Source organism: Lepidochelys kempii, chromosome 2 (assembly GCF_965140285.1).
Source record: "Lepidochelys kempii isolate rLepKem1 chromosome 2, rLepKem1.hap1, whole genome shotgun sequence".
NCBI lineage: Eukaryota > Metazoa > Chordata > Testudines > Cheloniidae > Lepidochelys > Lepidochelys kempii.
The window spans coordinates 163,213,217-163,239,209 of NC_136381.1; the positions used below are offsets into that span (position 1 = coordinate 163,213,217).

The window sequence follows — 25,993 nt, forward strand, 5'->3', positions numbered from 1 at the left end:
GCCTAATCCTTTCAGAGTCACAAATTTAGCAGTACAAGAGCGAATATACTTGCACTGCCTTTACAAACTCAGATACCCTCCTTCTATTTATCATAGGTCTAAGCACTGTACTGTCTAGGCATTCAGTCACTAGTGCCCACTGATTCACTGGTGGAGGCAATAGTAGCAAAAGACCAAGCTATTCCTGTAAAGATATCTTTCTTGTCTGTCTGTGTTTAGACAGAGAGGAATCTTGTAGAAGACGGACTTTTTGGCCGCATTGGCAGCAGGTCAGTGTAAGTATAATTTCAATAATTTCATTAAATTCAATTTCAATATGTCATAGTCCACCCTGATAAACATTACCTAAGGGGCTATAAAACATGATACCCTGTAAACCTTGTTTCTGGCACTCTGCTGAAGCTACAACAACAATGTTGGATCACAATCAAAATAATAAAAAACTCCAATAATCTCCAACACTAGCTCCCCAGCACAAAAAAAATCTGATAGTCCAATTTGGAATACATTTTAAACAGATTATAACCTTTGACTTTCAACCCCCCCCTCAAAAAAAGCTTTCAGCAAGAATTAAAGATTCAAAAGGCTACAGCTCTATCACCTAACATGGTATGAAAGACTCTGGTGAATTATGGCTACAGTATATCACTCAAGGACTGCTCTAAGAATGGTCAAACCGGGCAGTGTCTCAGGTATAAACATCTGTAAATGAAAAGAGAGAAATGGCAAAATTGTGAATTGACTGTTTTCCATCAGTTCAGTTGTTTTCTCCAATCACTTGAAACCCCAGGTAGCTGCCTTGAAGGCTGAAGTCTCAATATACAGCCAAGGGCAGTTACGACTGAATGAAACCTGAAGAAACACTAGAAGCAGATCAAGGAAAAAGACCAGACAGCTACTATGAGACTGTAAGCTTTTTGGCTGGGAGTATCTTTTTACTACATTTGTATAACTTCAGCATAAACTGGAGCACAACCTCTCTGATTGAGGTCTCTGGGCACATAATACAAATGAATAATACAATAAGCAAAATTAATAAATAATAACTATCCAGAGGATCAGGGACATAGTTATGTGGAGGTGAAAAGTTTGGTCCCTCACAGAAGACTGAAACCCAGACCTACCTCTGAAGTTCTTCTGTGAGACCTAATGAGTTCACAGCCCAATCATCATTAACAGCAACAACTATAAATGTTAATAACTACGACTACTTCATTATTTGGAATTATGTTAGCTGGGTCAAAATTACAAGAGCTATCAGGCATCATGCTTCAGAGCATAAGCTGATCACTATCTGGGATCAGAAAAATACTCCTCTTCCCCAAGTGATGATATAATATTTCCCCAACGATGCACTGTGAGTGTATTATGCCTTCTCTGGAGCGTATCAGGGATGGACCACTGTCAGAGACAGAGTAGTATGCTTGATAGACATTTGGTGTGTTTCTGTATGCAATTTCCTATGCTCTAAAATATTCTGGTCTGGAATTCAGTCATATCAACCCCCAACCCTAATATGAGTTGTGACGAACATTTTCGTAAGTTTTAATATGCAATAATCTTGTACAAAATTATGTTCATGGAACTTGAATCAAAATTCCCTGGGCCTCCTGATTTTATCCAGAGACATACTGACTCCATGAAACACACTTCAATGATGCTTCACAGCAATCTGGTGTGACACGTGGCACTCAAAGAACGGTTTAAACTTTAAAGAGTAGTTGCCAATGCTACATGAATGTATAGCTTTTGTGTTGGTATGTACGTGGAACACAGACAGCACGACAAGCAGATGGAACAAGCTGTTAGGTCTGTAATGCACTTGAAATAATATTTTAAATAATAATGATTTTTAAAAGAGATTTGTCTTAAAATGACTGTTTTTCTATCGCAATAGCAATGATGCTCAAGGTAAAGTCTCTCCCTTGCTGAAATCTCAAAGTAAGGTGTAACATGACCGTGTAGAATGGTTGAGGCACGTCAATAAATGGTCTTGGTGTATTATTGTTATTATCCATATAGATAATATATACACACATTATGATAGCTGGTTTCATACATGACCAATTGGTAATATTGACCTTTAAAGGTAAAGGTGCAATTCCAAACACACAAAGAGGGTGTTTATTCTGACAACTATTTTCAGTCTTCTACATTCACTAGGGGCAGGGGGAAATAAAGAATAAATAAATTGGTCTGATGTGACAGCCAGCAGAATCTAAACAAGATTATGTTTCCAAATACAGGAACATCTGAAAGGGCACTCCCACCACAAAAATTATATCCAGAGAAAATGAGTGGCAGGAAAATATTATAATAGTGACCAGAAGTCTCAATCCCTCCCAAAAAAAATTGATTTGTAACCATTATTATCCACCAGGATATTGGGGGCAAAGGGGCCATTACTTTACCATTATCTTGTTAGAAGAAGACAGGAGAGAGATAACAAAGAGGAAGGGAAACAGTTTGTGTAAATGGGGACCCTGGATAATGTAAAAAAAAAAAAAGCCACCTGCAAGTTAAAACTCTAAAAAACCACCTAACTAAACTGACCTATTGCATTTGCTACAATTCAATTTCAATGCACCACATACTGTTTTGTCACTTTGTTATATGTATTCTTCAGTTTAAACATTTTATGACAATACTCCATCATATACTAGTAAATACCATGGAATAGTTTGTGAAAGTGACGATGCCTTAGGAATTTGAGACCTTTGCTATTAAATCTTTGTTGAGAATTGAGGTGAGGAAATAGGTCTTATTGCAAGAGTTGCTGGATTGGCAAAGTGGGAATTAGCATTGCAGATATATTGATCTAAATTTTCTTCAGTGGTCACCTTTTCTTCATTGCCAGTAGAGCAGAAAATCTTTAACTTTATCAAATGTATCTAAGTCTGCTGTTTCATTTAATCTTTGCAAAGAACACAAGATACAAAGGTATATAATGACAGCTGAAAAAAATCAGAAGGTTGATATTCAGGATTTTTCATAATTTAACTATGACCAGAATCATTAATAATCTTTATAAATGAGCCCTAATTATCCATTTTCCACCCTATTCCTGCTTCTGCCGTCACGCAAATGTTAGAACACCACCAGACTGCTAGTCTGAAACAGACCTCACGCAAGTCTAAATGTCTCTTGGCTCTAACATAATAAACCCACTGCCCAGCCTAGAAAGAGACAAAAGGGGAGCTGCAGCTGCCAAGAGCCATACTGCTCTTCACAGTTATGGATATTATATCTGTGTGTGACAGGGCAGATTCAAAAGTATGTTGATATAACAATTTGCAACCAGACTAAACATAACTTGGGAAATCTTTACAAAAATTCTCTTGAAAACAAACAAAAATTAGAGAGATAAAGCTACAGATTAATATTTCCTTTGAAAGAGAAACTTGAGAAGCATCAAAAGAAAAAGAACTGATTAACGTCAGACTTTTAACTGGCCTGCAAGGTTATGTAAAATGAAGCCATTTTAGGTTCAGGGTCAGTGGGTATCCGGGACAATGGTTTCCAATGCACAAAGACTTTCCTTTACACACAGACCACTATTCAGAATGAATAGCCCACACAATTTCTGTACCAATATAACTATTTTGGTCATGGTGTGATTTTTCTACTGACAGTTATACCAGTGCAGTCCCTAGCTTGGATGCAGTTATACCAGTATAAAACTGCTTTATACTGATACAGCATATTCCCCTCCCTATAAATTAGGAATAAGTTAAAGCACTATAACTGCAATCATACTAGGCAGTCTGTACCGCTTTAACTATACCGATATTGTTAAAACAGGGACCACAATCCTGCAGATGTATAGAGGTGCTTAACTTTAACTCAATGGGATTACTCATGTGATTAAAGTTAAGCAAATATGTAAATCTTTACAGACTGGGATCAAAATTAGTAAAGGTTAGATGTGTGTCTGAAATGCAAATGGCTATTCTTCTCTTAATGTATGCACAGCTCACCTTCATAGCATCAAGACACAGGAGGGTGTCTTTTGTCAGCCTTCAAAATATGCCTTTGCCTACATTGTGAGGCACAGAGGGCCACAACCAGTGGATGACCACTGAAACAAGTATTGTCATGTCTTGATGTTATTTTAATATAGCAAGTTCAGCAGGACTTCTCTAACCTCCACTACTGCTTGAGAGCCTTTGCAAGTCACTGAATTCTGTGAGTAAATACATACAAAAATAGTGTCTTACAAGACCTAGTTTGTTCGTACACTTGAAAACCATGACTTGGTTTTAATTATTTAAGATAATACTTTATCATGTACAAAGTGCTGCAGCGTATTTTGCAAAAATAATAACGCTTTGGTAATAAGGAGACATCTCTACAGTTTCCAAGCTATTAAATCTCTTTATAAGAAGGAAGGCAGCATCATTCTTTATGTGAATCATACAATGGGCAGAGGCTCTACATTCTTAGATATTATAACAATGCCTAGCACATTTGAGGCTTTACTGGACCATAACTATTAGCAAGTTTATTCTGTAAATTGTTCAGGGTTTAATTCAAATAATTCATTAAAAAAATTTTCCTTGCGTTTTGAGCATATCTCAGAAGAATTATCACCAAAAACATGGGGAAGGAGGGAAGGTTTTGGTCCATTCATGCTTTTAAGTGGAAACCTGGCAAAATTTAGTGGTTTTGACCTGAAATAAAGCTGAACTTGGCTTCTGTGAGTTATTTTTCCCTTCAGTTTTTGTGTTTTTAAAATCTGAAACTTGGAGTTTAGCTCATCTGGGTGTGAAGAGAAACCAGAAAGAGATTTGCACAAAACCCTGCTAACCTAAACTGCTGAGCTTAGTACACCTCTGTTCTCACCATGGCTCTCTCGTGGATGGGCTGTTCCCAACACTGAGTTCGTGTTAAAACTAGGGGCTAAATTCTCCCCCATGATGAGCACAGCAAACCACTTCAAGTGTATTCTACTTTCCTGACATATACAGACCACCATCACGTTCCCAGAAAGCTCTTGGGAGTTACATACTGTAACAATGCCAACTCACCACCACTGTGCCTCCTGCTGGTCATGCTGGGAATTAGCTCTCTTGGACCACCAGGGCGCCTTTCACTAGTGGTGTCTCACTCGCCATTACTTCCACTTCCTCCACCATCTCAACCCACGTTGCTCCCGGACCGCAATGTCCTCTTTGAGACACGGCCCTCCAGCAGTGCCCCAGCCTGCTGTCTCCCTGCTGTCTCGGGGGATGGGTGGTCCTCAGTCTTTCCACTTGCCTCAGTGGCCAACTGTAGTCTCTAGTCTAGCCCCTGGCTTTAGTGGCAAACTGCAGTCTAGATTTAGGCCACTCTCCTTACTGGCAATTAGCAGTAAAGTGGGGGGAAAGACCCAGGCCTGTCTGCTACTCTGGGTCCCAGCCCAGGGAAAATATACCTATCTTTAAGGTGCCACCGGACTCCTTGTTGTTTTTATAGCTGACAGTCACTATTCCCTAATCCCGCTGCCTACTTTCCCTGGACCATTTCCCCCATAGCCCTAGCACCTTCCCTGCCCTTGCTTCAGGGCCTCAGTCTGGCCATCGTCAGCCAAGAGCTCCCCTATTGCACTGCTACCCTGCCCAGCACTGCAGTATCTCTGGTGCACCTCAGCAGACAGTGCTTTCCCCTTGTCCTCCAGGGAGAGGCTGCCCCTTGCTCTGCTGAGCCGCCCTTTATATATTGGCTGCTCCATCAAGCCTTCTCCTGATTGGCTCTCCCTTTCCTGATTGGCTGGGTTCTGCACAGCCTCTCCAAGGCTGCCTTAACCCTTCTCATGCCTATGTGTGGTAGCTGCCCCACCACAATACACATAAGGAGAACAGAATACTGTTCATACATATTAAAGCAGAGAACGTGAAGAGCTTTCAACCCCAAATTTGAAATCACCAAACAGTTTCTAATAGAAGCACAATACCCATCAGGGAAATACCATCAATAGCTAACCACTACCATATTATACCTAGAAAGAAACAGTCACTGCTCTGAAGAGCTGGCCATATAAAGGAACAGATAAAAGGCTACAGGTAACACTTAAGTCCCACTTAAGCTCTATTTTGATCTGGTGGTCTGTGTAAGCACTCCACACAAGGTTAAGAGTAACTCACAATGAGCAGTTGTCTGGTGGTGGGCTGAGTGCAATGGGCTAGGGGTGGAGGAGAGAGAACCTAAAGCAAGGCAAAGGGGAAACTGCTCTTGGGAAATCCCTATCTTTCAAGGGCAGTGGATCATATAATTTGTTTGGTTTCATATATTTCTTTTTTTCCCTTAATGTTCAAGTACAACAGTGGGAATAGATAGTGCTGGAGTGGGGATTAGCAGCGGAAGACTAGTCAAAATAAGTCAGTTTTGAGAACCTGCCAAGAAATTTCTTTCAACAGCACTTCCCGGGTGGTGTAGCCAATTACAGGAACAGTTAGTTTTAGTAGAAAAGCTAAATCAAGTGCTGTTTAACTTTGTCAAGTACGTTTTTTTTATGAGGCACTAAAACAGTTTAAAGATGCACCCAGATTGCCAGGAAATCATTGAGGTAGGCACCTGGGGAGGGGAGGGTACTCCAGGGAAAAATATTACATGTTTTGGCTGCATTTCCTGCTTAAGCTTATAGCAGGGTATTAATAATATCACTAAAGTTAGTTGAGAAAAGATTTCCATATCATTTTACTCCAGAAAGCTTATTTATCCCATGTGTTTATGAACTTCTGTTATGGAAATACAGTGGCTGGATAACTCTGATGATGTATTAATATTGAACTGTATTTAAATATGGTGTGTATCAAAAAGGCCTAAGCAGCCAATCAGAACATTGGATTGAACAAAAAATATTCAATGCCATATTTTACGGGAGCCCAGTGAGAATATATTGTATCCTAGGGTCAGATGGTACAAACCCAAGTGTTCCAAATCAGCGGTTCTCAAACTTCACTGCACTGCAACCCCATTCTGACAACAAAAATTACTACACAACCCCACTATCAAGCAGAGTGCCGCAGGGGTCGGTCCTGGGGTTGGTTTTCTTCAACATCTTCATTAATGATCTGGATGATGGGATGGATTGCACCCTCAGCAAGTTCGCAGATGACACTAAGCTGAGGGGGAAGAGGTAGATAAGCTGGAGGGTAGGGATAGGGTCCAGAGTGACTTCGATAAATTGGATGATTGGGCCAAAAGAAATCTGATGAGGTTCAACAAGGTCAAGTGCAGAGTCCTGCACATAAGACGGAAGAATCCCATGCACTGCTGGGGCTGAGGACCAACTGGCTAAGTGGCAGTTCTGCAGAAAAGGACCTTGGGATTTCAGTGGACGAGAAGCTGGATATGAGTCAACAGTGTGCCTTTGTTGTCAAGAAGGCTAACGGCATATTGGGCTGCATTAGTAGGAGTATTACCAGCAGATTGAGGGAAGTGATTATTCCCCTCTATTTGGCACTGGTGAGGCCACATCTGGAGTATTGCGTCCAGTTTTGGGGCCTCCACTACAGAAAGGATGTGGACAAATTGGAGAGAGACAAGCAGAGGGGAATGAAAATGATCAGGGGGCTGGGGCACATGACTTACGAGGAGAGGCTGAGGGAACTGGGCTTATTTAGTCTGCAGAAGAGAAGAGTGATTTGGGGGATTTGATAGCAGCCTTCAACTACCTGATGGGGGGGAGGGTTCCAAAGAGGATGGAGCTAGGCTGTTCTCAGTGGTGGCAGATGACAGAACAAGAAGCAATGGTCTCAAGTTGCAGTGGGGGGAGGTCTAGGTTGGATATTACGAAACACCATTTCACTAGGAGGGTGGTGAACCACTAGATGGGTTACCTAGGGAGGTGGTGGAATCTCCATCCTTAGAGGTTTTTAAGGCCCAGCTTGACAAAGCCTTGGCTGGGATGATTTAGTTAGGGTTGGTCCTGCTTTGAGCAAGGGGTTGGACTAGATGACTTGCTGAGGTCTCTTCCAACCCTAATCTTCTATGATTCTATCCATATATATGTTCAGAGGGAGCTTTGTTGATGGGACACAGCAATCAGGAGCCTTGGGTTCTATTTCCAGCTATTCTGCATGACATCGGGCAAGTTACATCATCTCTCCGAAGCCTCTATTCCCCTCCCACCTTTGTCTGTCTTGTCTCTTTGCACTGTTAGCTCTTTAGGGCAAGGACGGTCTCAATCTGTCTGTACAGTGCCTGGCACAATGGCTTAGGTGCGATGAAAAATATGAAATCTCAATAAAACCAATTACTACACCAGAGAATTGGAAATTAGCAAAAATAATACTTATATTTTTTAAAAAAAATAGGAGATCCAAGAAATTATAGATTAGTAAACCTTAATTTTTTTACCAGTTAAACTGCCTGAAATGGTCATTAAAACTAGAATTGTAAAAAATCTAGACGATCTGAAAGGGTCTAATCAGAAGGACTTCTGGAAAGGATAATTGTGCCTCACAAATCTATCGGAGCTCCTCTTTCAGTGAGCCAATAAAATAGTGGATAAAGGAGAATTGGCTGATGTAATTTATTTAGACTTCCAAAATGTCTTTGAGAAAGTCACTCACAACGGGCTGTAATTTAGGTTGGACATTAGGAAAAAACTCCTAACTGTCAGGGTGGTTAAGCACTGGAGTAAATTATTTAGGGAGGTTTTGGAATCTCCATCACTGGAGATTTTTAAGAGCAGGTTAGACAAACACCTATCAAGGTTGGTCTAGATAATACTTGGTCCTGCCATGAGCGTAGGGGACTGGACTAGATGACCTCTTGAGGTCCCTTCCAGTCCTATGATTCTATGATCTCCATGCCTGATTGTAACCCTGAGTGGGAGAAAAATCAAGAGAGGATACAGCAATGGAGAAAGGAAAAACAAAGGATAGGAGAATGGACATCAAGAGGAAAGATACTGCCAATACCAATGACACTAACTGGCAGTAGAATGACTGTATCTAATAGGATGAGGAATCTAGGTGAAGCCGAGCAGAAACAACTAAGATGTCTGTACACCAATGCAAGGACTCGGGGTAACAAAATGGAAGAACTAGAACTACTGGTGCCCGAAGTGAAACCAGATGATATAGGGATAACAGAAACATGGTGGACTAGTAGTCATGGCTGAAGCACAGGTACTGAAGGGTAAGTGTTGTTCAGGAAAGCCAGAAATAAAGATATTGGTGGTGAAGTAGCATTGTATTTTAATGATGAGAATAAAGAAATTAGAAGTGATGAAATGGATAAAACAGAATCTGTTTGGGTCAAAATAACATTGGGGAAGAAAGGTAACAGAGGTTTAGAATAGTGCTTGGGGTCTGCTACAAAAACCCAAGAATCCAATCTGGATATGGCTAGAGTGTGTCATACCCAGGGTACAATTTGGACTCATGAACAGCTGTGTCCTCTCATTTCTCCAGCCTGGGGTGCCTTTTACACTGTTTCACTGTGAGAGCAACCACTCCTGGTCTGCTCACACAGAGCCTTCAGCATGTAAGTTACCCCGTTAGATTATATGAGTGCCGCAGCCAGCCACCCTTGAATTATACTGCAGAACAACATCAGCAAACTCCCATTCTCAGACTTTCCCCAGAAATGTACATCTTGTACTGCCTAGCCCTCTCTTGGACCATACAAGCTCCTATAAAGGCTGTTATTTTATTAATAGAACATTATATACACAAATCCTTTTATCTCAAATGGAATTTCCCAAATACTTCAATCTAATCACACTGGTTTAGCTACAACAATAAAACAAGTTTTTTAACTACAAAATGATAGATTTTAAGTGAATATAAGTAATGACGCATAAAAGTCAGAATTGGTTACAAAAGAGATAAAAGCAAAATGCAACTAATGCCTCTCTTAACAAAAAGGAGTGAATTCAAAGCAAAGGTCTCTCTCACCACGTTTCAGCAGTTTAACTGGCTGAATTTCCTTCAGTCAGGATCTCTCCCACAGTACAATGCTGCTTCCTTTGTTCTTCAGATGTTGTGGATGCCATAGGCAGAGAGAAAGGGAGCCATAATTTGAGGGCATCTGCTCTCCCTTCTTATAGTTCTTTCTCTTCTTTGAAAAGCATCTCCAGCTGAGATTCAGGAGACAGAAAGTCTGTGTGGATGGGAACCCCAGCTATTTCTTTGTCAAGTTGTAGATTTTTTTACCCACACCCTCTTTCCTGCCAAAGACTGGCCACTTACTCAGGTGATGGTTTTTATTTGATTTTATTGGCACTTAGCTGGGGCATCAGCTTGCCTTTTATCTCTGAGGACCTAGTTTGTTGCCACTCACCAGACATGAAACGTGTCTTAGTCATACCATAGAGAGGAATCTTATAACTTTACATACAATGTTGCCACATATATTTTATCAGGGCAATAACGATCAACAAATTATGAGTTTTCAAATAATACATCACAAGGAATACTTTATATAACATTGACCATGTTCCTGTGAAAGGGGTGAACACAGGGGTACAGACCATCACATAGAGACTTCTTTGGTATTTTTAATGAAATAAATACTACTGGGAATTGTGTGATTACGGGAGACTTTACTTTCCCAGATATAGATCGGAGGACAAATGCTACTAATAATGGTAGGGCCCAGATATTCCTGGATGTGATAGCTGACAGATTTTTCACCAAATAGTCACTGAACCAACAAGAGGTAATGCCATTTTAAATTTAATATTGGTAAGTAGTGAGAACCTCACAGAAGAACTGGTTGTAGAGGACAGCCTTGGTTCGAGTGATCATAATTTAACTCAGTTTAAACTAAATGGAAGGATAAATAAAAGTATGTCTGCAACTAGGATCCTTGATTTCAAAAGGGAAAACTTAAAAAAAATAAGGAAATTAGATAGGGAAGTGGACTACACTGAAGAACTCAAGAATTGGAATGTGGAGGAGGCTTGGAATTACTTTAAATCAAAGTTCCTGAAGCTATCTCAAGCCTGCATCCCAAGGAAAGGGACAGAAATTGTAAAGAAGGGTTGCAGACAAAATTGGATGAGCTAGCACCTCAAACAGGTTATTAACAGAAAGCAGAAAGCCTAGAAGGAATGGAAGATGGAAAGGATTAGCAAGTGTATGGAAAAAGTGAGAACTGCCAAAAGCCAGGCAGAGTTGGACCTTGAAAAGGAAATTAAAACCAATAGTAAAAAGTTCTATAGCCATATAAATAAAAAGAAAACAAACAAAGACAAAGTGGGACCATTAAGCACAGAGAATGGAGTTGAGATTAAAGATAACCCTGGCATGGCCTAACACCTGAATGAATAATTTGCTTCAGTTTTTAATAAGGGTAATGAGGACTTTAGGGATAGTGGCAGGGTGGCTAATGTAAATAAGGATATGGAAGTAAAGATTACAACATCCAAGGTGTAAATTATACTCAAACAGCTTACTGGGACCAAATTGGGGGACCAAGGTAATCTGCATCCAAGAATATTAAAGTAATTGACGCATGAAATTGCAAGCCCAATAGCAAGGATTTTTAATAAAGCCGTAAACTCAGGGATCATACTCTATTACTGGAGAATTGCTAATACAGTACCTATTATTAAGAAAGGGGGGGGGAGAGGGGAAGTGATCCAGGAAACTACAAGCCTGTTAGTTTGATCTCAATTGTATGCAAGGTCTTGGAAAAAAATTTGAAAGAGAAAGTAGTAAAGGACATAGAGGTAAACAGTAATTGGTATAAAATACATGGTTTTACAAAAGGTATATTGTGCCAGACCAACCTGATATCTCTTTGAGACAGTAACTGTTTTTTTAGACAAACGAAATGCAGTAGATCTAATCTACCTGGATTTCAGTAAGGTATTTGATACAGTTCCATGTGGGAAATTATTAGTCAAATTGGAGAAGACGGAGATTCATATGAGAATTGAAAGGTGGATAAGGAACTGGTTAAAGGGGAGACTACAATAGGTCACAATGAAAGGTCAATTGTCAGGCTGGAGGTAGGCTACCAGTGGAGTTCTTCAGGGACTAGTCTTGGGACCAGTCTTATTTAGCATTTTACTTCATGACCTTGGCACAAAAAGTGGGAGTTTGTTAATAAAATCTGAGGATGAAACAAAATCGGGAGGTATTGTCAATATGGAGGAGGACTGGAATATCATACAAAAAAATCTAGATGAACTTGAAAACTGGAGTAATAGAAGTAGGATGAAATTTAATAATGCAAAGTGCAGGGTCATGTACTTAGGGAAGAACAAGAAATTTTGCTATAAGCTGGGGACATATCAGTTGGAAGCGACAGAAGAGGAGAAAGATCTATGTGTATGGATTGATCACAGGATGACTACAAGACACCCAATGTGATGCGGCCATAAAAAAGGCTAACACAATCCTATGATGCATCAGGCAAGGCATTTTGAGCAGAGACAGGGAAGTGTTAGTCCATGATGGGCAACCTGTGGTCCATCAGGGTAATCTGCTGGTGGGCCGTTAGACAGTTTGTTTACATTTGCATGGCCGCCTGCAGCTCCCAGTGGCCGCGGTTTGCAGTTCCTGGCCAATGGGAGCTGTGGGAAGTCGTGTGGGCCGCAGGGACGTGCTGGCTGCTGCTTCCCGCAGCTCTCATTGGCCAGGAATGGTGAACCGCAGCCACTGGGAGCTGCAGGTGGCCATGCAAATGTAAACTAACTGTCTAGTGGCTCGTCAGAGGATTACCCGACGGGTTGCGTGTGGCCTGCAGGTTGCCCACCACTGTGTTAGTACCATCATAGAAGGCACTGGTGAGACCTCATCTGGAATACTATGTGCAATTCTGGTCTCCCATGTTTAAGAAAGATTAATTCAAATTAGAACAGGTATAGTGAAGCACTACAAGCATAATCAGAGGAATGGAAAACTTACCTTATGAGAGGAGACTCAAGGAGCCTGGCTTGTTTAGCCTTATCAAACGAAGGCTAAGGGGAGATATGATTTTGTTCTCTATAAATACATCAGAGGGATAAATACCAGGGCTGGAGAGGAGTTATTTAAGTGCCAATGTTGACACAAGAACAAAGGGATATAAGCTGGCCATCAACTAGTTTAAACTTGAAATTAGACAAAGGTTTCTGATCATCACAGGAGTGAAGTTCTGGAACAGCCTTCCAGGAAAGCAGAGGGTGCCAAAAAACCCAAGTTGTTTCAAGACTGATCTTGAAAAGTTTATGGAGGGGATGGTATGATGAGACTGCCTACTACGGCATGTGGCCCTTTTGCGACTGCTAGTCGCAAAAATCCCCAATGGGTAGAGATAGGGCACTAGACTGGGAGGGCTCTGAGTTACTACAGAGAGTTCTTTCTCAGGTATCTGGCTGGTGGGTCTTGCCCACATGCTCCGGGTTCAACTGATCACCATAGTTGGGGTTAGGAAGGAATTTTTTCCCAGGTCAGCTAAGTAAAGACCCTGAGCGTTTTTCGCCTTCCTCTGCAGCATCGGGCACAGGGCACTTACTGGTTTAAAGTAGAGTAAAATGGTGGAGTCGCTATAACTCAAAGTCTTTATATCACGATTTGTGGACTTCAGTAACTCAGCCAGAAGTTATAAGTCTATTACAGGTGTGGGTGGGTGAGGTTCTGTGGCATATAATGTGCAGGAGTCAGACTACATGATCATGATGTTACCTTTTGCTGTTAAAGTCTATGACTCTATAATATTGATGCAGAACATCCAGCCACCAGGGGCAGAAGTATCCAAAGCTGGGACTACTATTTTGCAGGGGACGAAAGGGAGGTATAAAAATGGGTCCAGAACTGTGCAAGGGAGACCCACCCACACACACACTCGGGGGGCAGTAGAACCTAGATGGTGCCTCCCCTCTCATGTGCCATCTGGGCTGCAGAGAGGAACCATCAGACACTCCAGCTGGTAGGGGCAGAAGCAGCCAAAGCAGGGACTTTCAGTCCTTTGGACAGTCAGAGAACTTTCTACAGTTTTGACTAGGCTTACTCTAATCTGTGATCATTGGTTGCTTCCTCCAACCCTCCTGCCCACCTCCCTCACAGTATCTGAATTTCAGCTTCAGTCTACACCTGCCCCATTCCCCTCATTCCTCTTCCCTTCTCCGTTTTTTCCCCTTTAGTCTGTCCACCCCAAACTAACCTTCTCTTCCAAATACATACATAAAGAAAGAAAGAAATTGTGGAATAATATGCTGTTTGCTGCCATCACACTGTTCATTCTGCTTGTGTGTTCTACCCCTTCCCCAACGCTGTGTCTGTCTTGTCTAGTTAGAAGCAAGCTCTTTGGGGAAGGGGCCATCTATGACTCTGTGTTTGTACAGTGCCTAGCACCATGGAGCCTCTCTTTTGGTTGGCTCTAAGGTGCCATGGCAATCAGCTTAAAAAAGAATGTAGTTCTTGCCACAGAATTTAATCCTATTTCACTGCAGATTTCACTGACTATAACCATAAGTACCAACAAAAGTATCCGGTCACTGAGATATACTTACAAGCAGCTGAGAAGGCTTATTTGACAGTGATGGGTTTCGTACCACAACTTCACTATGATTCAGAACAGGGATGGCAACTGTAAGGTAGTAGAGGGCCACAGAAGCCATTAAAACTCTTTAACGAGCCATATAGAAAAAAATATTCAGACTGCGCTGTGTCTTTTAGTAAAATGGCTGCTGCCTCGTACTCTCCACCTGGCTCCGCCTCCCCATCAACACCTGTTCTGACTCTGCCCCACGTTACCCAGCTCCAGTTAGTGCCTTCCCATTGGCTGATTCTGGGGGAGCTCAAAGCCAATCAGGTTCTGGCCAAGCCCTCCACCAGAGGGGGGAGCGCACACCTCTGTCAATGGGGAAGACGTAACCAGAGCGGAGTGGCATGGGATGGAGCTGGAGCCTATGTCAGTGGGTCGCCAGGTGCATGGGTTCCCCATGTGGCAGAGTCTGTGTCCATGGAGGAGTAAAACAGAGACAGGGACTGGCAGCAGCATGACCCGTGTGCCAGGTCACAGTGCCACTCACATTTGGTCCAGCTGCCCCTCTGTCATGCCAGCAGGGAGGACGCTCAGGAAGGGTCTATTGGCATTGATTACTGTCCCTGCACATCTGGTAGAGATGTGCCCCAACCTTCCCACGCTGGGCGAGGAGGGATTGGCCACAGTCAGTTTGGCGGTGGGAACTGGGAACCAATGACAGCAAGAAGAGCCAGAAGGTGTGGGACAGAGCTCCCTCCCCTCTGTGAGTGATGGAGAAGTGGTTGGGCCATTGAGTGGTGCTGCGACCCAGCACATTGGCTCAGGCTTCCAGTCCTGGCTTCGCTCTGCTCCACACTCCCTGCAAGTGACCTCACTACAAGCAGTGTGTATGTTGCTCAGAATTGGGTGGGCATGGGTGCTACCAGCCACTCAGGCTCACCTGTGGCTGTACCCCTACTCAATCCCCCCTCCCCCGAATATTTTCACTGGCCACCTATGGGTGGGCCAATAAAATGATCAGGTGGGCTGGATGCAGCCCCTGGGTCACCAGTTAACCATCCTTGATTTTTAGAGCAAGGGCATGACTTTCCCCCATTATAAACCCATCTGTCTCCACCTTCAGTCTCCAGTGGTGAGATCACAGGTAAAAGAGTGTAGGTACCTCTACATAGCAATTAAACACCTGCAGCTGGCCAGGGTTAGCTGACTCAGGCTTGGGCTACAGAGTTGTAAAATTGTGGTGTAGACATTCAGGCTTGGGGTGGAGCCTGAGCTCTGGGACTCTACGGGGGGGGGGGGGGGGGGGGGGAGGATGAGGAGGGTTGCAAAGCCCAGGCCCCAGCTTAAGTCCGAAGATCTGCACTGCAATATTACAGCTCTGCAGCCAGAGCCCTGTGAGCCCGAGTCAGCTGACCCTGTTTAGATTGAGGAGCTAATTTTCAGGAAAATCCTGTAAGGCCTGAGCCCAACTAAAGAAAACAGAAATACAGGGGAGCCTTAGAACAAACATCTTCTCTTCACAATCAAAAAGTGGAGTTAAAGGTACAGAGAGAACAGTGTATATTGTTACTTTCTGGCTGTTACATACTGTCGCCCTGCTTCGGCTGAACTGGTGGGCTTATGCAATTGAGATTGATGTAGCTTTCTGGTTGTAAGGGAGAGGGAGGTGGTTTGCTGGTGGAGGAAGAAATGAAGGGTGGGAGCACTGGCAGTGTACTCTAACCTAAAATGGGAAGTCTGGAGTGTCTCACTTTCTTCTGCATTGGGAATTACACTCACAAACTGGAGCAGTAAAAGAGCCAATATCCCTTTCCTTTTGGTCACATGGTGAACATAAAGTGCACTATGGTTAGACTTCCTTCACCAGGATCTCACATAGCTGTTATACGCACTTCACAACCATGGCTATCCACAGGGGGTACAGATAAATGAGATGGAGGAACAGTCTTTTAAGCAGGAACTGGCAAGATCTGCAGCTGAATTTACAAGCTGACAAATTCAAATAGCTTCTCTTTCCACTGTACAATCACAGATACACCCAAAAAAGAAGTAAACACAAACAGTGTTACTATTGCACTGAATTATACAAATGTTTTTGTTCAGTAGATTTTAGGCAAAGAATGGTTTTAAAAACAGGAATGTCAATTACTCTTCTTTCAAACTCAAGGTGTAGCTCTTGTTTTCATAGGCAAAATGCAGCCCACGTTCTGAAAGGTCCATCAACTGAATCAAACTCAGACTGAATCACGCTAGATAGCACCGAGATAAATGCTTCTCTCCTTATTTCTTGTTCTTTAAGGTCAGATAAATTGTATCAGCAATCACATATGAAGTGCTTGTTGGATAATTCTCCCCTAAACGAGATAAAAATAAGGATATAGAGGAGATCATTTATGCTGTCCTTTGATAACTCCGAAACCATAAACTGAAAGCAAAAAACTCACCTTGGAGTTAACCATTAATTGCATCTGCTTATCAAGCTTCGTTTATTTTCAAATTTTTACCGTCAGGAGATAGGAAACAGCATCAACATAATCTCACACGAATACCTCAGATGGAGGTCACTGAAAGGTTCCATGGTACTTTGAACTAATTAGTTGGTGATTAGTGTAACATACATTACAGCCCACTGTCCATCCTTAGGTCCCTCCACGTGCATCTTTGCAAGTCATGAATTTCACGATTCCATAAGAAAAACATGATTCTGCCCTGCTTAGAGTAGACCTGTCACTGGAGTAACCTGGTGTGTACACCTGGAATGGCAGAGCACCCAGAAATCATGTGCTTGACTTAAATTCAATCCCAAACCCTGAAAATCTGTGTATGCTACATCATAACAAACTGGGGGCTTAAAATATTTCAATAAATAACCGCATATAAAGGGGTGCATTCAACAGGCAAAAGGAAGCTGTTGGATACATGCATTTTTCACAACTCTAACCTCCACCTGAGGTTCACATACAAAATCCATAAATCCAGGATAATCACATTGATCTGTAACACTCCCTCAAAGACTTTTATGGCTTCATCCTGCAAGGTCCTGGGCACTCTGGCTGCAAACCAGCAAAGCAGTTTAGTACATGCTTAAAGCTAAGCTTGAGTGCTTTGCTGGATGAAGGCCAGGGTGCTCAGGACCATGCAGGGCAATTCCCCATAAATGTAAGTTATTCTTTCTGTGCAAATCAGTTGTTCTTTGACAATTTCATCCTTGCTATATTACCCACTCCTGCTTTTCAGATTTATTCTGACTCTTTCTTTAGCTTTTATTTTGGGACGGTGTTTGCTTCTTTGTAGTCCTTTGAGTTCAACATATTTTAATTATTCTTGTTTTTAATTTTGTGCAGCTCCCACATGCATGGCAGGAGGTGTTATATACTATACAGGTTCCATACTAGAATCTTTAGTCATATGAATAATCCTGACCCATGCTCATAAAAATTCACAGGATCGGATCCCCCCAAAGCTATGAGTGCATTACACTCATTCAGAAAGGGGTTTTATTATTATTTGTAGTATACATAAATATATATTCTTCTCCTTTTTGATGTTTAATATTTCATTTGATAATTAACCCAAATTTAATACTAGTTATTGACATAAGTTTAAAATATTTTTTCTTATTGTTTCAGAAGACCAGAGGCCAGGCAACTCAACAAAATGCAAACTGCTTACAAAACACGGGAAAAGGCTCCTGTACTTTGTGATGACTAATTTGCCCATCAGTGTAATTTCTAGTAATGAAATATCTAGAACTAAAGCTCATGCACAATACAAGAAACAAAGACTTAGGTTTGGACCCAGATATTTGTCAAGCTATTGGCTGAACAACGACCAAAAGTTTCACCAGTGGTGCAAAAAAGCTGGTACGGTCAGATAGGCTACACCATTAAGACATTTATTGCTGTCACACCATATCAGAAAGACACATTTGGTATCCACTGAACACCGCAGGGCTTGCTCTCCCGGGAGCCGCAGCGGTGAAAGGACCCCAGACAGGAGAAGCAGCTACGTGGAAGGGATGGGGTGGGGCTGGTAATGCCACGCCGGAGGAGCTGCTGGCATAGGGCCCCCCGGCAGCCCCACGTTCTGCTCCTTTCACCACTGCGGTTCCCAGGAGGGTGCTGCGGTTCAGCAGATTCCGACTTCTATCTACAGATATCCACATCCGTGGATATAAATTTGTATCCGCGCAGGGCTCTACAAGTGACCCTCTCCAGGCTCAAGTGCCCCTGCCGGCCCGGGCGGTGAGAGGAAGAGGCGGTACCAGAGCCGGAAGGTCAGAGGCCCTCCTCTTCCGGCCACACTGCCTGGGACTCTGCCCGGTGTAGCACTGTGGCTGCCTGGGAGAACCAGGCACTCTCTTAGGCAGCTGCTGTGCTGCACCGGACAGCATCCGGGAGTGGCTCTGGGGCCTGGCTGCCACGAAGAGCAGCCGAATGCCAGGGAAAGCCAGCGCAGCAGGAGGACAGAGCCTCCCACCCAGGTAACGTGGGACGGGGAAGGGATGGGGAAAGCATGACCCTGGGATGTGGGTGAGGAGGAGTCACATGTGAGGTCACAGAGGGGTCACATGCTCCCCCGTTAGGTGGTGCCCCCTTTGTATCCCTCTCATGAGTTGCCATACTGGTAAGAGTTAAAATCTATTTGTACAACTGGGTTTCACATTTGTAGATCTGTGCAGCCCTTCCACAGCCGGATCCCCAAAAGAAATGAATGTTTCATGAAGGGTAACAATTAGTATTTCGTGCCTAGAGATAAGAGAGATTTTTTGTTGCATAATTTTCTTCAAAGGGGATGAATTTTGACGTGTGTAATCATGTCTCAAAATGAAGGGTTGAATGCTTCTTTTATTGCTGAAATTATAATATACACATGCCATATGTAGAAGACACATCCATGTGATGAATTGCAGAGCCAGGAGATAAAATAAATGCATCACATACTCTGAGCCACTTGCACGCTGCCCAAGGTCCACGTCTAACATTTCAAACTCATGAGCATCTTCAAAGGGCCACTGTATTTTTGGATATCCTGACACTGAACCTTTTTTTCCCTCCCAATCCAATTTACACTCACCACAGGCAATATTCAGTCCAGCATCAGAGACAGATTAACGCCTGATAGGGCTAGAAATAGATTTATGTCATTGGAAAGAGGAGATAACTCCATGTCCCAGTGGGACAGGGCTTGATTCTACTCCTGGAAGGTCCAGAGGTATATTTTAAGTCATAACATTTACGCATGGATGTGTTATTTTAAGTTATTAGTTTTTTCATTTAAAAAATGTAATTACATATTTTTCTGCTGTCATGAGCTCTGTCCTGCTGGACTCAAAAGGAGTCCTAATTTTACAGACCTACATATAATATATATGGACACAAATACACATGTAATTACAGGATAGAAATGAAGGGATCTTCCCTTTGTGAAATGTTTGCATTCATTTCCTGTTTAGCTGCTCTACACTGTACTCATAAAAAAGCTGCCTTTAACTCTTTGAAGTAGTCTTTGCTAGTGCCCATGATACAACTCGATCTACTAAAATCAAGCTAAAGGCATTATTCTGCATCTGTAACAGGAAAAGGTCAAGTTTAGGATCAAACTGAACGAGCACGTGTAATCTAAGCACAAGTACACTGGGACCACTCTTCCTCGTCAAGAAAAGGCCTCCGAAGGTCATTTTCACATTGAGTCCTAATTCCAAATCTGACCTAGCTTCAGGTGTTGATACAGAAGTTTTTCACAGCCCTAATCGCAATGTCTACTACATATGCAAGCCAAGTATTAACTGTCCTCATTAAATCTGTTCAACAAGCAACTGGAGAACAAAAACAATTGTTCTTACACAAGTTTATTAATCAAAAACCTCAAAAGAACTGGAATACTTGTAACTTTGGCTGATTTGAATCTCTGTTTCTAAGAGATAAAAGAGTGACAGTGGTTGTATGGAGTCTTTTGTTCTGGTTTCACATGACAATGATTTGACCCAGACTGCGAAAGATAAATCCAGCTAAGTTCCTATAGGAAGATGAGCAAATGAAAAACTGTGCCTTTCACCATGGTTATATTTAATGTAATTACTCACTTGAAAGCAGGATTAAATCAATACCTTGTGGTTGGAAACACTTACAGACCGTGGAACCACTTACACCAGACGGTGGAAAGATTCAGTGAAATAAGCAATTAAAAATATAACAAAGGGAACACTGAGGAAAATTAAAGAGGAAACAATTAAACTCAAAAGATGACTTGGAAATGTAAATTCAGTGGCACATAAACAAAAGACCCTGGGTAAAATATTTTGGTATGTTAAAACACAGGTACAGCGGCTAGTAAAAAGCTCGAAGAAATTCACAGAAGAAGCAAGAGTCTGCACTAACCAAAGCAGAGGCTAATGGCCAAGTTTAGAGTTGAGGTTTAGGGTAAACTAGGCCCCTGTAAGCTGCTAACTTGCAGAAGGCTTTTGAAGAATTAAAGGCCAATCTGGCAACATGTGAATCTGAGCCCATCAAGCCCGGCTGGAAATTATTTAAGATTAACCAGTCTTGACAGCTGCATAATTAAAATCTCCTACCTCTCCCTCCTTAACCCAGCATGATATCCTTTGGAGTTGTCGTTTACTTTCAAGCAGTAACAGTCAGTTAATTTCTGGTGGTCTAAACCTCTTGCCAAGTGGAATTTCTTGCATGTATCCATAACATTCTTTTTTTTATATTTTTTTTCTACATACCTTAGTGGACCATAATTTATCGTGGTATTTTGATAGCTCATAGACTTATTTTTTTTAAAGCTAGTTGGTAGGTTAGTATGTGTCTCCCTGAAATATTATGGAAAACATTTTGCTTGTGATTTAAAAGCAATAAGATAAATTATGCATTTTCAAGAAAATGAAGGGCCAAAATTATACCATGGGAAATTTGGACATTTTAGACTTTGATGACGTTAATCTGAATTTGCCTCAGTGTAAATGAAACTAGAATTGTGGAAAAATGTTTCAAAAATTGGGAGAAATAAAATTTGTTCTAAAAACCCTTCAAGTACTTAACTCTGTTGTAACAATTCTAGATGGAAGCAGCAGTGATGGGATGGAAATAGATCTGGCCATTAAAAATAACACAACAAACAATCCACTTAGAAAGAGTGAGGGAGAAAATTTTTCTTGCTTTTGGTAAATTCTATCTATAAATGTTAAAACAGACCTGACTAGGACACATGTTTAAAATTCAGACACAATGACATACACAGCCACAACCATTATTTCCTCTACTCTCTATATGCCGGGATAATTTCAAAATGCAGATTTAATTACTAAGAACTTTCTTACAAACCTTTCAGATTTGGTCTCCTGAGGTGGTGAGAGAGTTGTCCCATAACGAGAAATGGGTGTTGTAGGTGCACTTAGTCCAGAATAAGGTCTTGTAGAGGAATAAGAGTTGTTGCCATAACTACTGTTTCTGAAGTTACCAGAAGAATAGGAGGCAGGCAGAGAAAGGGAGAGACAAAGAGAAAGAAAGAGAATAATCAGCAAGCAGATATGCGGCAGCAAACCCTCTTTACTCATAAAGGGGATCAAAGGATGTTGTACCCCAGAACTCCATGAACTTCCAGCCACATCCCCACCTTTGAAAAAAAGTAGCATATCATCTCATTTTAATATAACCCATCACAAGGACACGGTTAATATTGTATGTTTTAAACTACTGGTATGGAGATTAAAAGAAGGATCACAATGTTCCTTTAAAGTGACAGCTGTTCACTGGAATACCTAATTGACTGCTCAGTTACTCAGAAATGTATTAGCTGGTTTGGGAGCTGATAATCAACCACCAGGAAAGAAACCGAAAAGATCAATGTCAGCAGTATTCATTCCAAGTGAACTAAAGGAAAACACCACTATTCCCCAGCCATTGTCAGAACATGGACTCAAATGATTGGCTAATGTTTCTGCTGTAAATGAAAAGCATCCAAATTCTTTTAAATTAAAACGAAGTATTTTCTTTCCCCACCCCTTCTTCCCCAGCATAAGTCATAGCTTATGTGCCATTTCTTATGATGTCTGTAAAAAATCATAGCCACAGTTAAAAAAGACATGTCTCTGGAAGCACAGCTTTAGGAATTTCTACCATCCATTCACTCCATTAAAAAAATGCTTGACTTCGACGTTAGCTTGTTGATCAAAGAGAAATTGTTTCCAGGGCTCTTGGAATGGTCACCTCCCCAGAGCCCTTAGTATCAATGTTTTCATCCTGGCTTTTCTACTGAGCAGAAAAGGCAGCTGCACAGCTTTCATGTGTCTTTTCACCGCTCCACCATCATATGTAACTGACATGTCATGGGTGCTGGCTTTGGAAAAGTTTTAACCTTTCTTTCTACTTTTTGGAAGAGATGCACCTTTTCCATTGGGACTGTATGCCAGATGGTAGTTAAATTATTCCAGGAAGCCAACCAGCCCAATGACAAAATTTCATGAAAGAAAAGCCTAGTGTCGTTTTCTATTTAACAGCTCATTAGATTAAATATACTTCATTTATTTTATCACTCCTCTTCCCCCCTCAAAATGCTAGTATTGCATAATTTCACTTCATTCAGGCATGTTACTTGAAAACCTAGGTGTCTTTTTCAGCTCAGATTAACTCCTACCATTTGCTTATGGAAAACTGCTTTCTACAAATGTCCAAACTTCATTCTTTGGGCTGCAGCCTGAAGTACTGATTGCCATAGGCTAGAGTTATACAGTTAGAATATATTTAAGCTAGGAATCTTTTATGGGAGGGACCTTGCTATGAACAGAGTGTATCAGATTTCCTCTCCATATCCCCATCTCCATACCTATCGTGCATGTCTTAAAGCACTCCCAAACAGCTATTTGTAAGGCTTTGTACTACTCCAAATGCAACAGGAATCCAAGGAAAATAATTGAAATTCACCTTTCTAAATAGGGAAAAGAAAAGACCAGTTCGGGAATTCAACCTCTGTCAGAGTGCCTTGGCAGGAGAATAGAATAGGAAACGGAAATAGTACTCTGGTTGAGGGGTTATGTGTCTGTACAGCATAAGGCCTCTTTGGTCACATAGGCCTAAAGTTGCCACTGGTCTTCGCTCAGATACAGATTAAATTGGTGGCCATGAGCAAGTAACCACTCCTCTGCCTCAGTTTCTACATCTAAGATATTTAGATAACACTACTTACATCTCTCTCATGGGATGTTGGGAGGGTTAAATGATCCTTGTGAAAGGGAAGGGAAAATCCTTTGAAAAAGGGAAGTGCTCTTTATATTCCAAGTGTTGAGTGGTGGAATAGTATCACTCAATTCCTTTTAGAGTGTTTGGAGGCTACAAAACATACTAACTAGTGAAGAGAGACCTTGGCATCTGTAGTCTGTCAGAAGCAAATGATGTCAGCGTGGGTATGAAAGTGAAAATCATCCACTCCCTATCCCATTGCAAAGATAAAAATCTGCATAACTTTCAGTAAGCATCATATGATAAAGAGAGATAAGTAGGGGATAAGAATCTGCAGTAACTTGTCAGACTTAATGATTTTGCATAACAAAATAACAATCCAAATAAATCTAAATATTTTATTTGCTAAGACTTTTACTATATGCAAAATATTTACCAATTTCTTATTGAAAACATGTGCATTGAGGATTTACTACTATGCTCAGTAAGGGCAGTATAACCGCTAATCGGCTGGTAAACCTCAAAGTGTTGCGAATAATCAATTATATTATAAACCTATAATACTGTAAGTGGCTTATTAAATCTCATTCCAGTGTGTATCTGGAAGTTTTAAATTAAAGTATGGCTGTTTCCCTATTTTCACTTGTATGATAGCTTTTTAGGATTAAACCTATTATACATCTCTTGTGACACAGACAACTTGAAACGGCAGAAAGAAAAGCTATGGCTGTGTCTGTACTTAAGCAGTGCAATGCAAGAGCACTGGAGGTGAAATCCCAGCCCCACCAAAATCAATGGGAGTTTTGTCACTGATTTCAGCAGAACCAGGATTTCACCCTAAAATTTCTAGAGCCTGATGTTGATCTCACACAGCTTTTACATCAGTATAACGCCAATGATTTCCTGATGCTCAAATAAATTTGTTAGTCTCTAAGGTGCTACAAGTAGTCCTTTTCTTTTTAATGATTTCCTTGAAATTACTCCTGAAAATAATACAACATAAATGAAAGAAAAATTGATGCCCATAACCCTTTTCCCCAAAAGATGCTTTTATCATGTTTTTTTTATTGTCACTTAGAAGAGGCCAGTTATTAACTATGTATCTTGAAGAGAAACAGGATGAAATAAGAGTATCGAAGACCAAGGAGGGAGAATCAATCATGTTAAAATATAGGCTAACATGACTAAAACTAATACAGTATGTTCTAGGAACAATGCAACACAAAGAGCATGTAAATAGTACAATAAAACTCTAGAAAGATGTTATTAATTCATCTAAAAATGAATGCCAGCTGCATAAAATCTACCTGTTTTCCCTGATAACCTCTGCTTCCTTTTCTGTAACAGTTGCTGGAGACTCTTCAAAGTCATAGGAGAAAAGGTGAAAAGGGCTATGTGGTACATAAGGCAATTTCTCTACAGTTGGAGATGCCTTTGGAGTAATAGATGCTGATGAATTTTGGGAGGAGTTAAGTGCAGGAGAGGATGGTGATGAATAAACAGAATAATGGAGTGAGACAGATGAATCAGGCACAGAAGATGAGCTGCTGGGCGGACTCTTGGCTTTAGAGCATGAGGGAGGCCTCTCGGCTTGAGAAACTGCACTTGAGACGGTTGAAGAATCAGAACTCTGATTCTCATTCTGCAGCTTTTCATTTGCAACCAGGTTTACGTCTGGGACCTCACTGCAAGGGAGGGTGTGGTGAGGAAGGAAAGAGAGAAAAGGCAAAGCAGGATAAGGAGAGAAAGGATCAAAGAGCACATAGTTGGGGGGGAGGGGGAATCCAGCAGAGTCAAACAAAAACAACAACTTCCCAAATGTAGCCAATTGCCATCACTTTTAAAAAGCTAGGAAGCTCAAAGCTTTGTATCCTAGAGGGATTCTTCTTAGGGTTGGAAAAAATGAGGAATGTTTAGATTTGGTTTAGAGGAAGGGAAGGGATTGGACCCATGGAAATTCAGAACCTGGAATCTAGTTTTCATGAATCTTTTTCACTACAGTTCTGTATACTATCCTCAAGTGACCAGTTAAGCCCAAAAGCAGCCTTACCATATTGGATGATCTGGCCCAAAGAACAGGTAATTTATGATGTATGCCCAAGTCTAACAGCCTGCTATCTCAATACCATCCTGTATTTTCATATGACATGTTCATATAAGTATGGTGAGATCCACTGACACAAAGCGCTATAACAGAGCAGGTATTATTATATAAAACTCATTTACCAGAGATGAAGCCCAAAATGACCCAAATCAGTATTCTTCTATCAAAACAAAACCCAACAGTAGATTTAAAAGCAATGTGCTATCAGTGTGCTTATGTACCTCTTTAAGGACTTCCATGACAATTCTCACTATAAGAGTGTCAGCACAAGGCTTTTACCCCATTTAATCACTACATG

The 25,993-nt window shown here is 41.4% G+C and overlaps 1 protein-coding gene across 6 annotated transcripts in view; it reads right to left on the reverse strand.

The window, feature by feature from the left end:
- The window catches only part of FHOD3 (formin homology 2 domain containing 3), a 627,020-nt gene that overhangs the window by 112,201 nt on the left and 488,826 nt on the right, over positions 1 to 25,993 (reverse strand). For 5 of the 6 annotated variants that reach the window (XM_073332693.1, XM_073332692.1, XM_073332691.1 and 2 more), the window contains one exon: positions 21,738 to 21,863. The exons of the other annotated variant lie outside the window; for it this stretch is intronic. In XM_073332693.1, the coding sequence (XP_073188794.1) occupies positions 21,738 to 21,863 (126 nt within the window). The remainder of the gene's footprint in view (positions 1 to 21,737; positions 21,864 to 25,993) is intronic. 6 annotated transcript variants of the gene reach the window in all.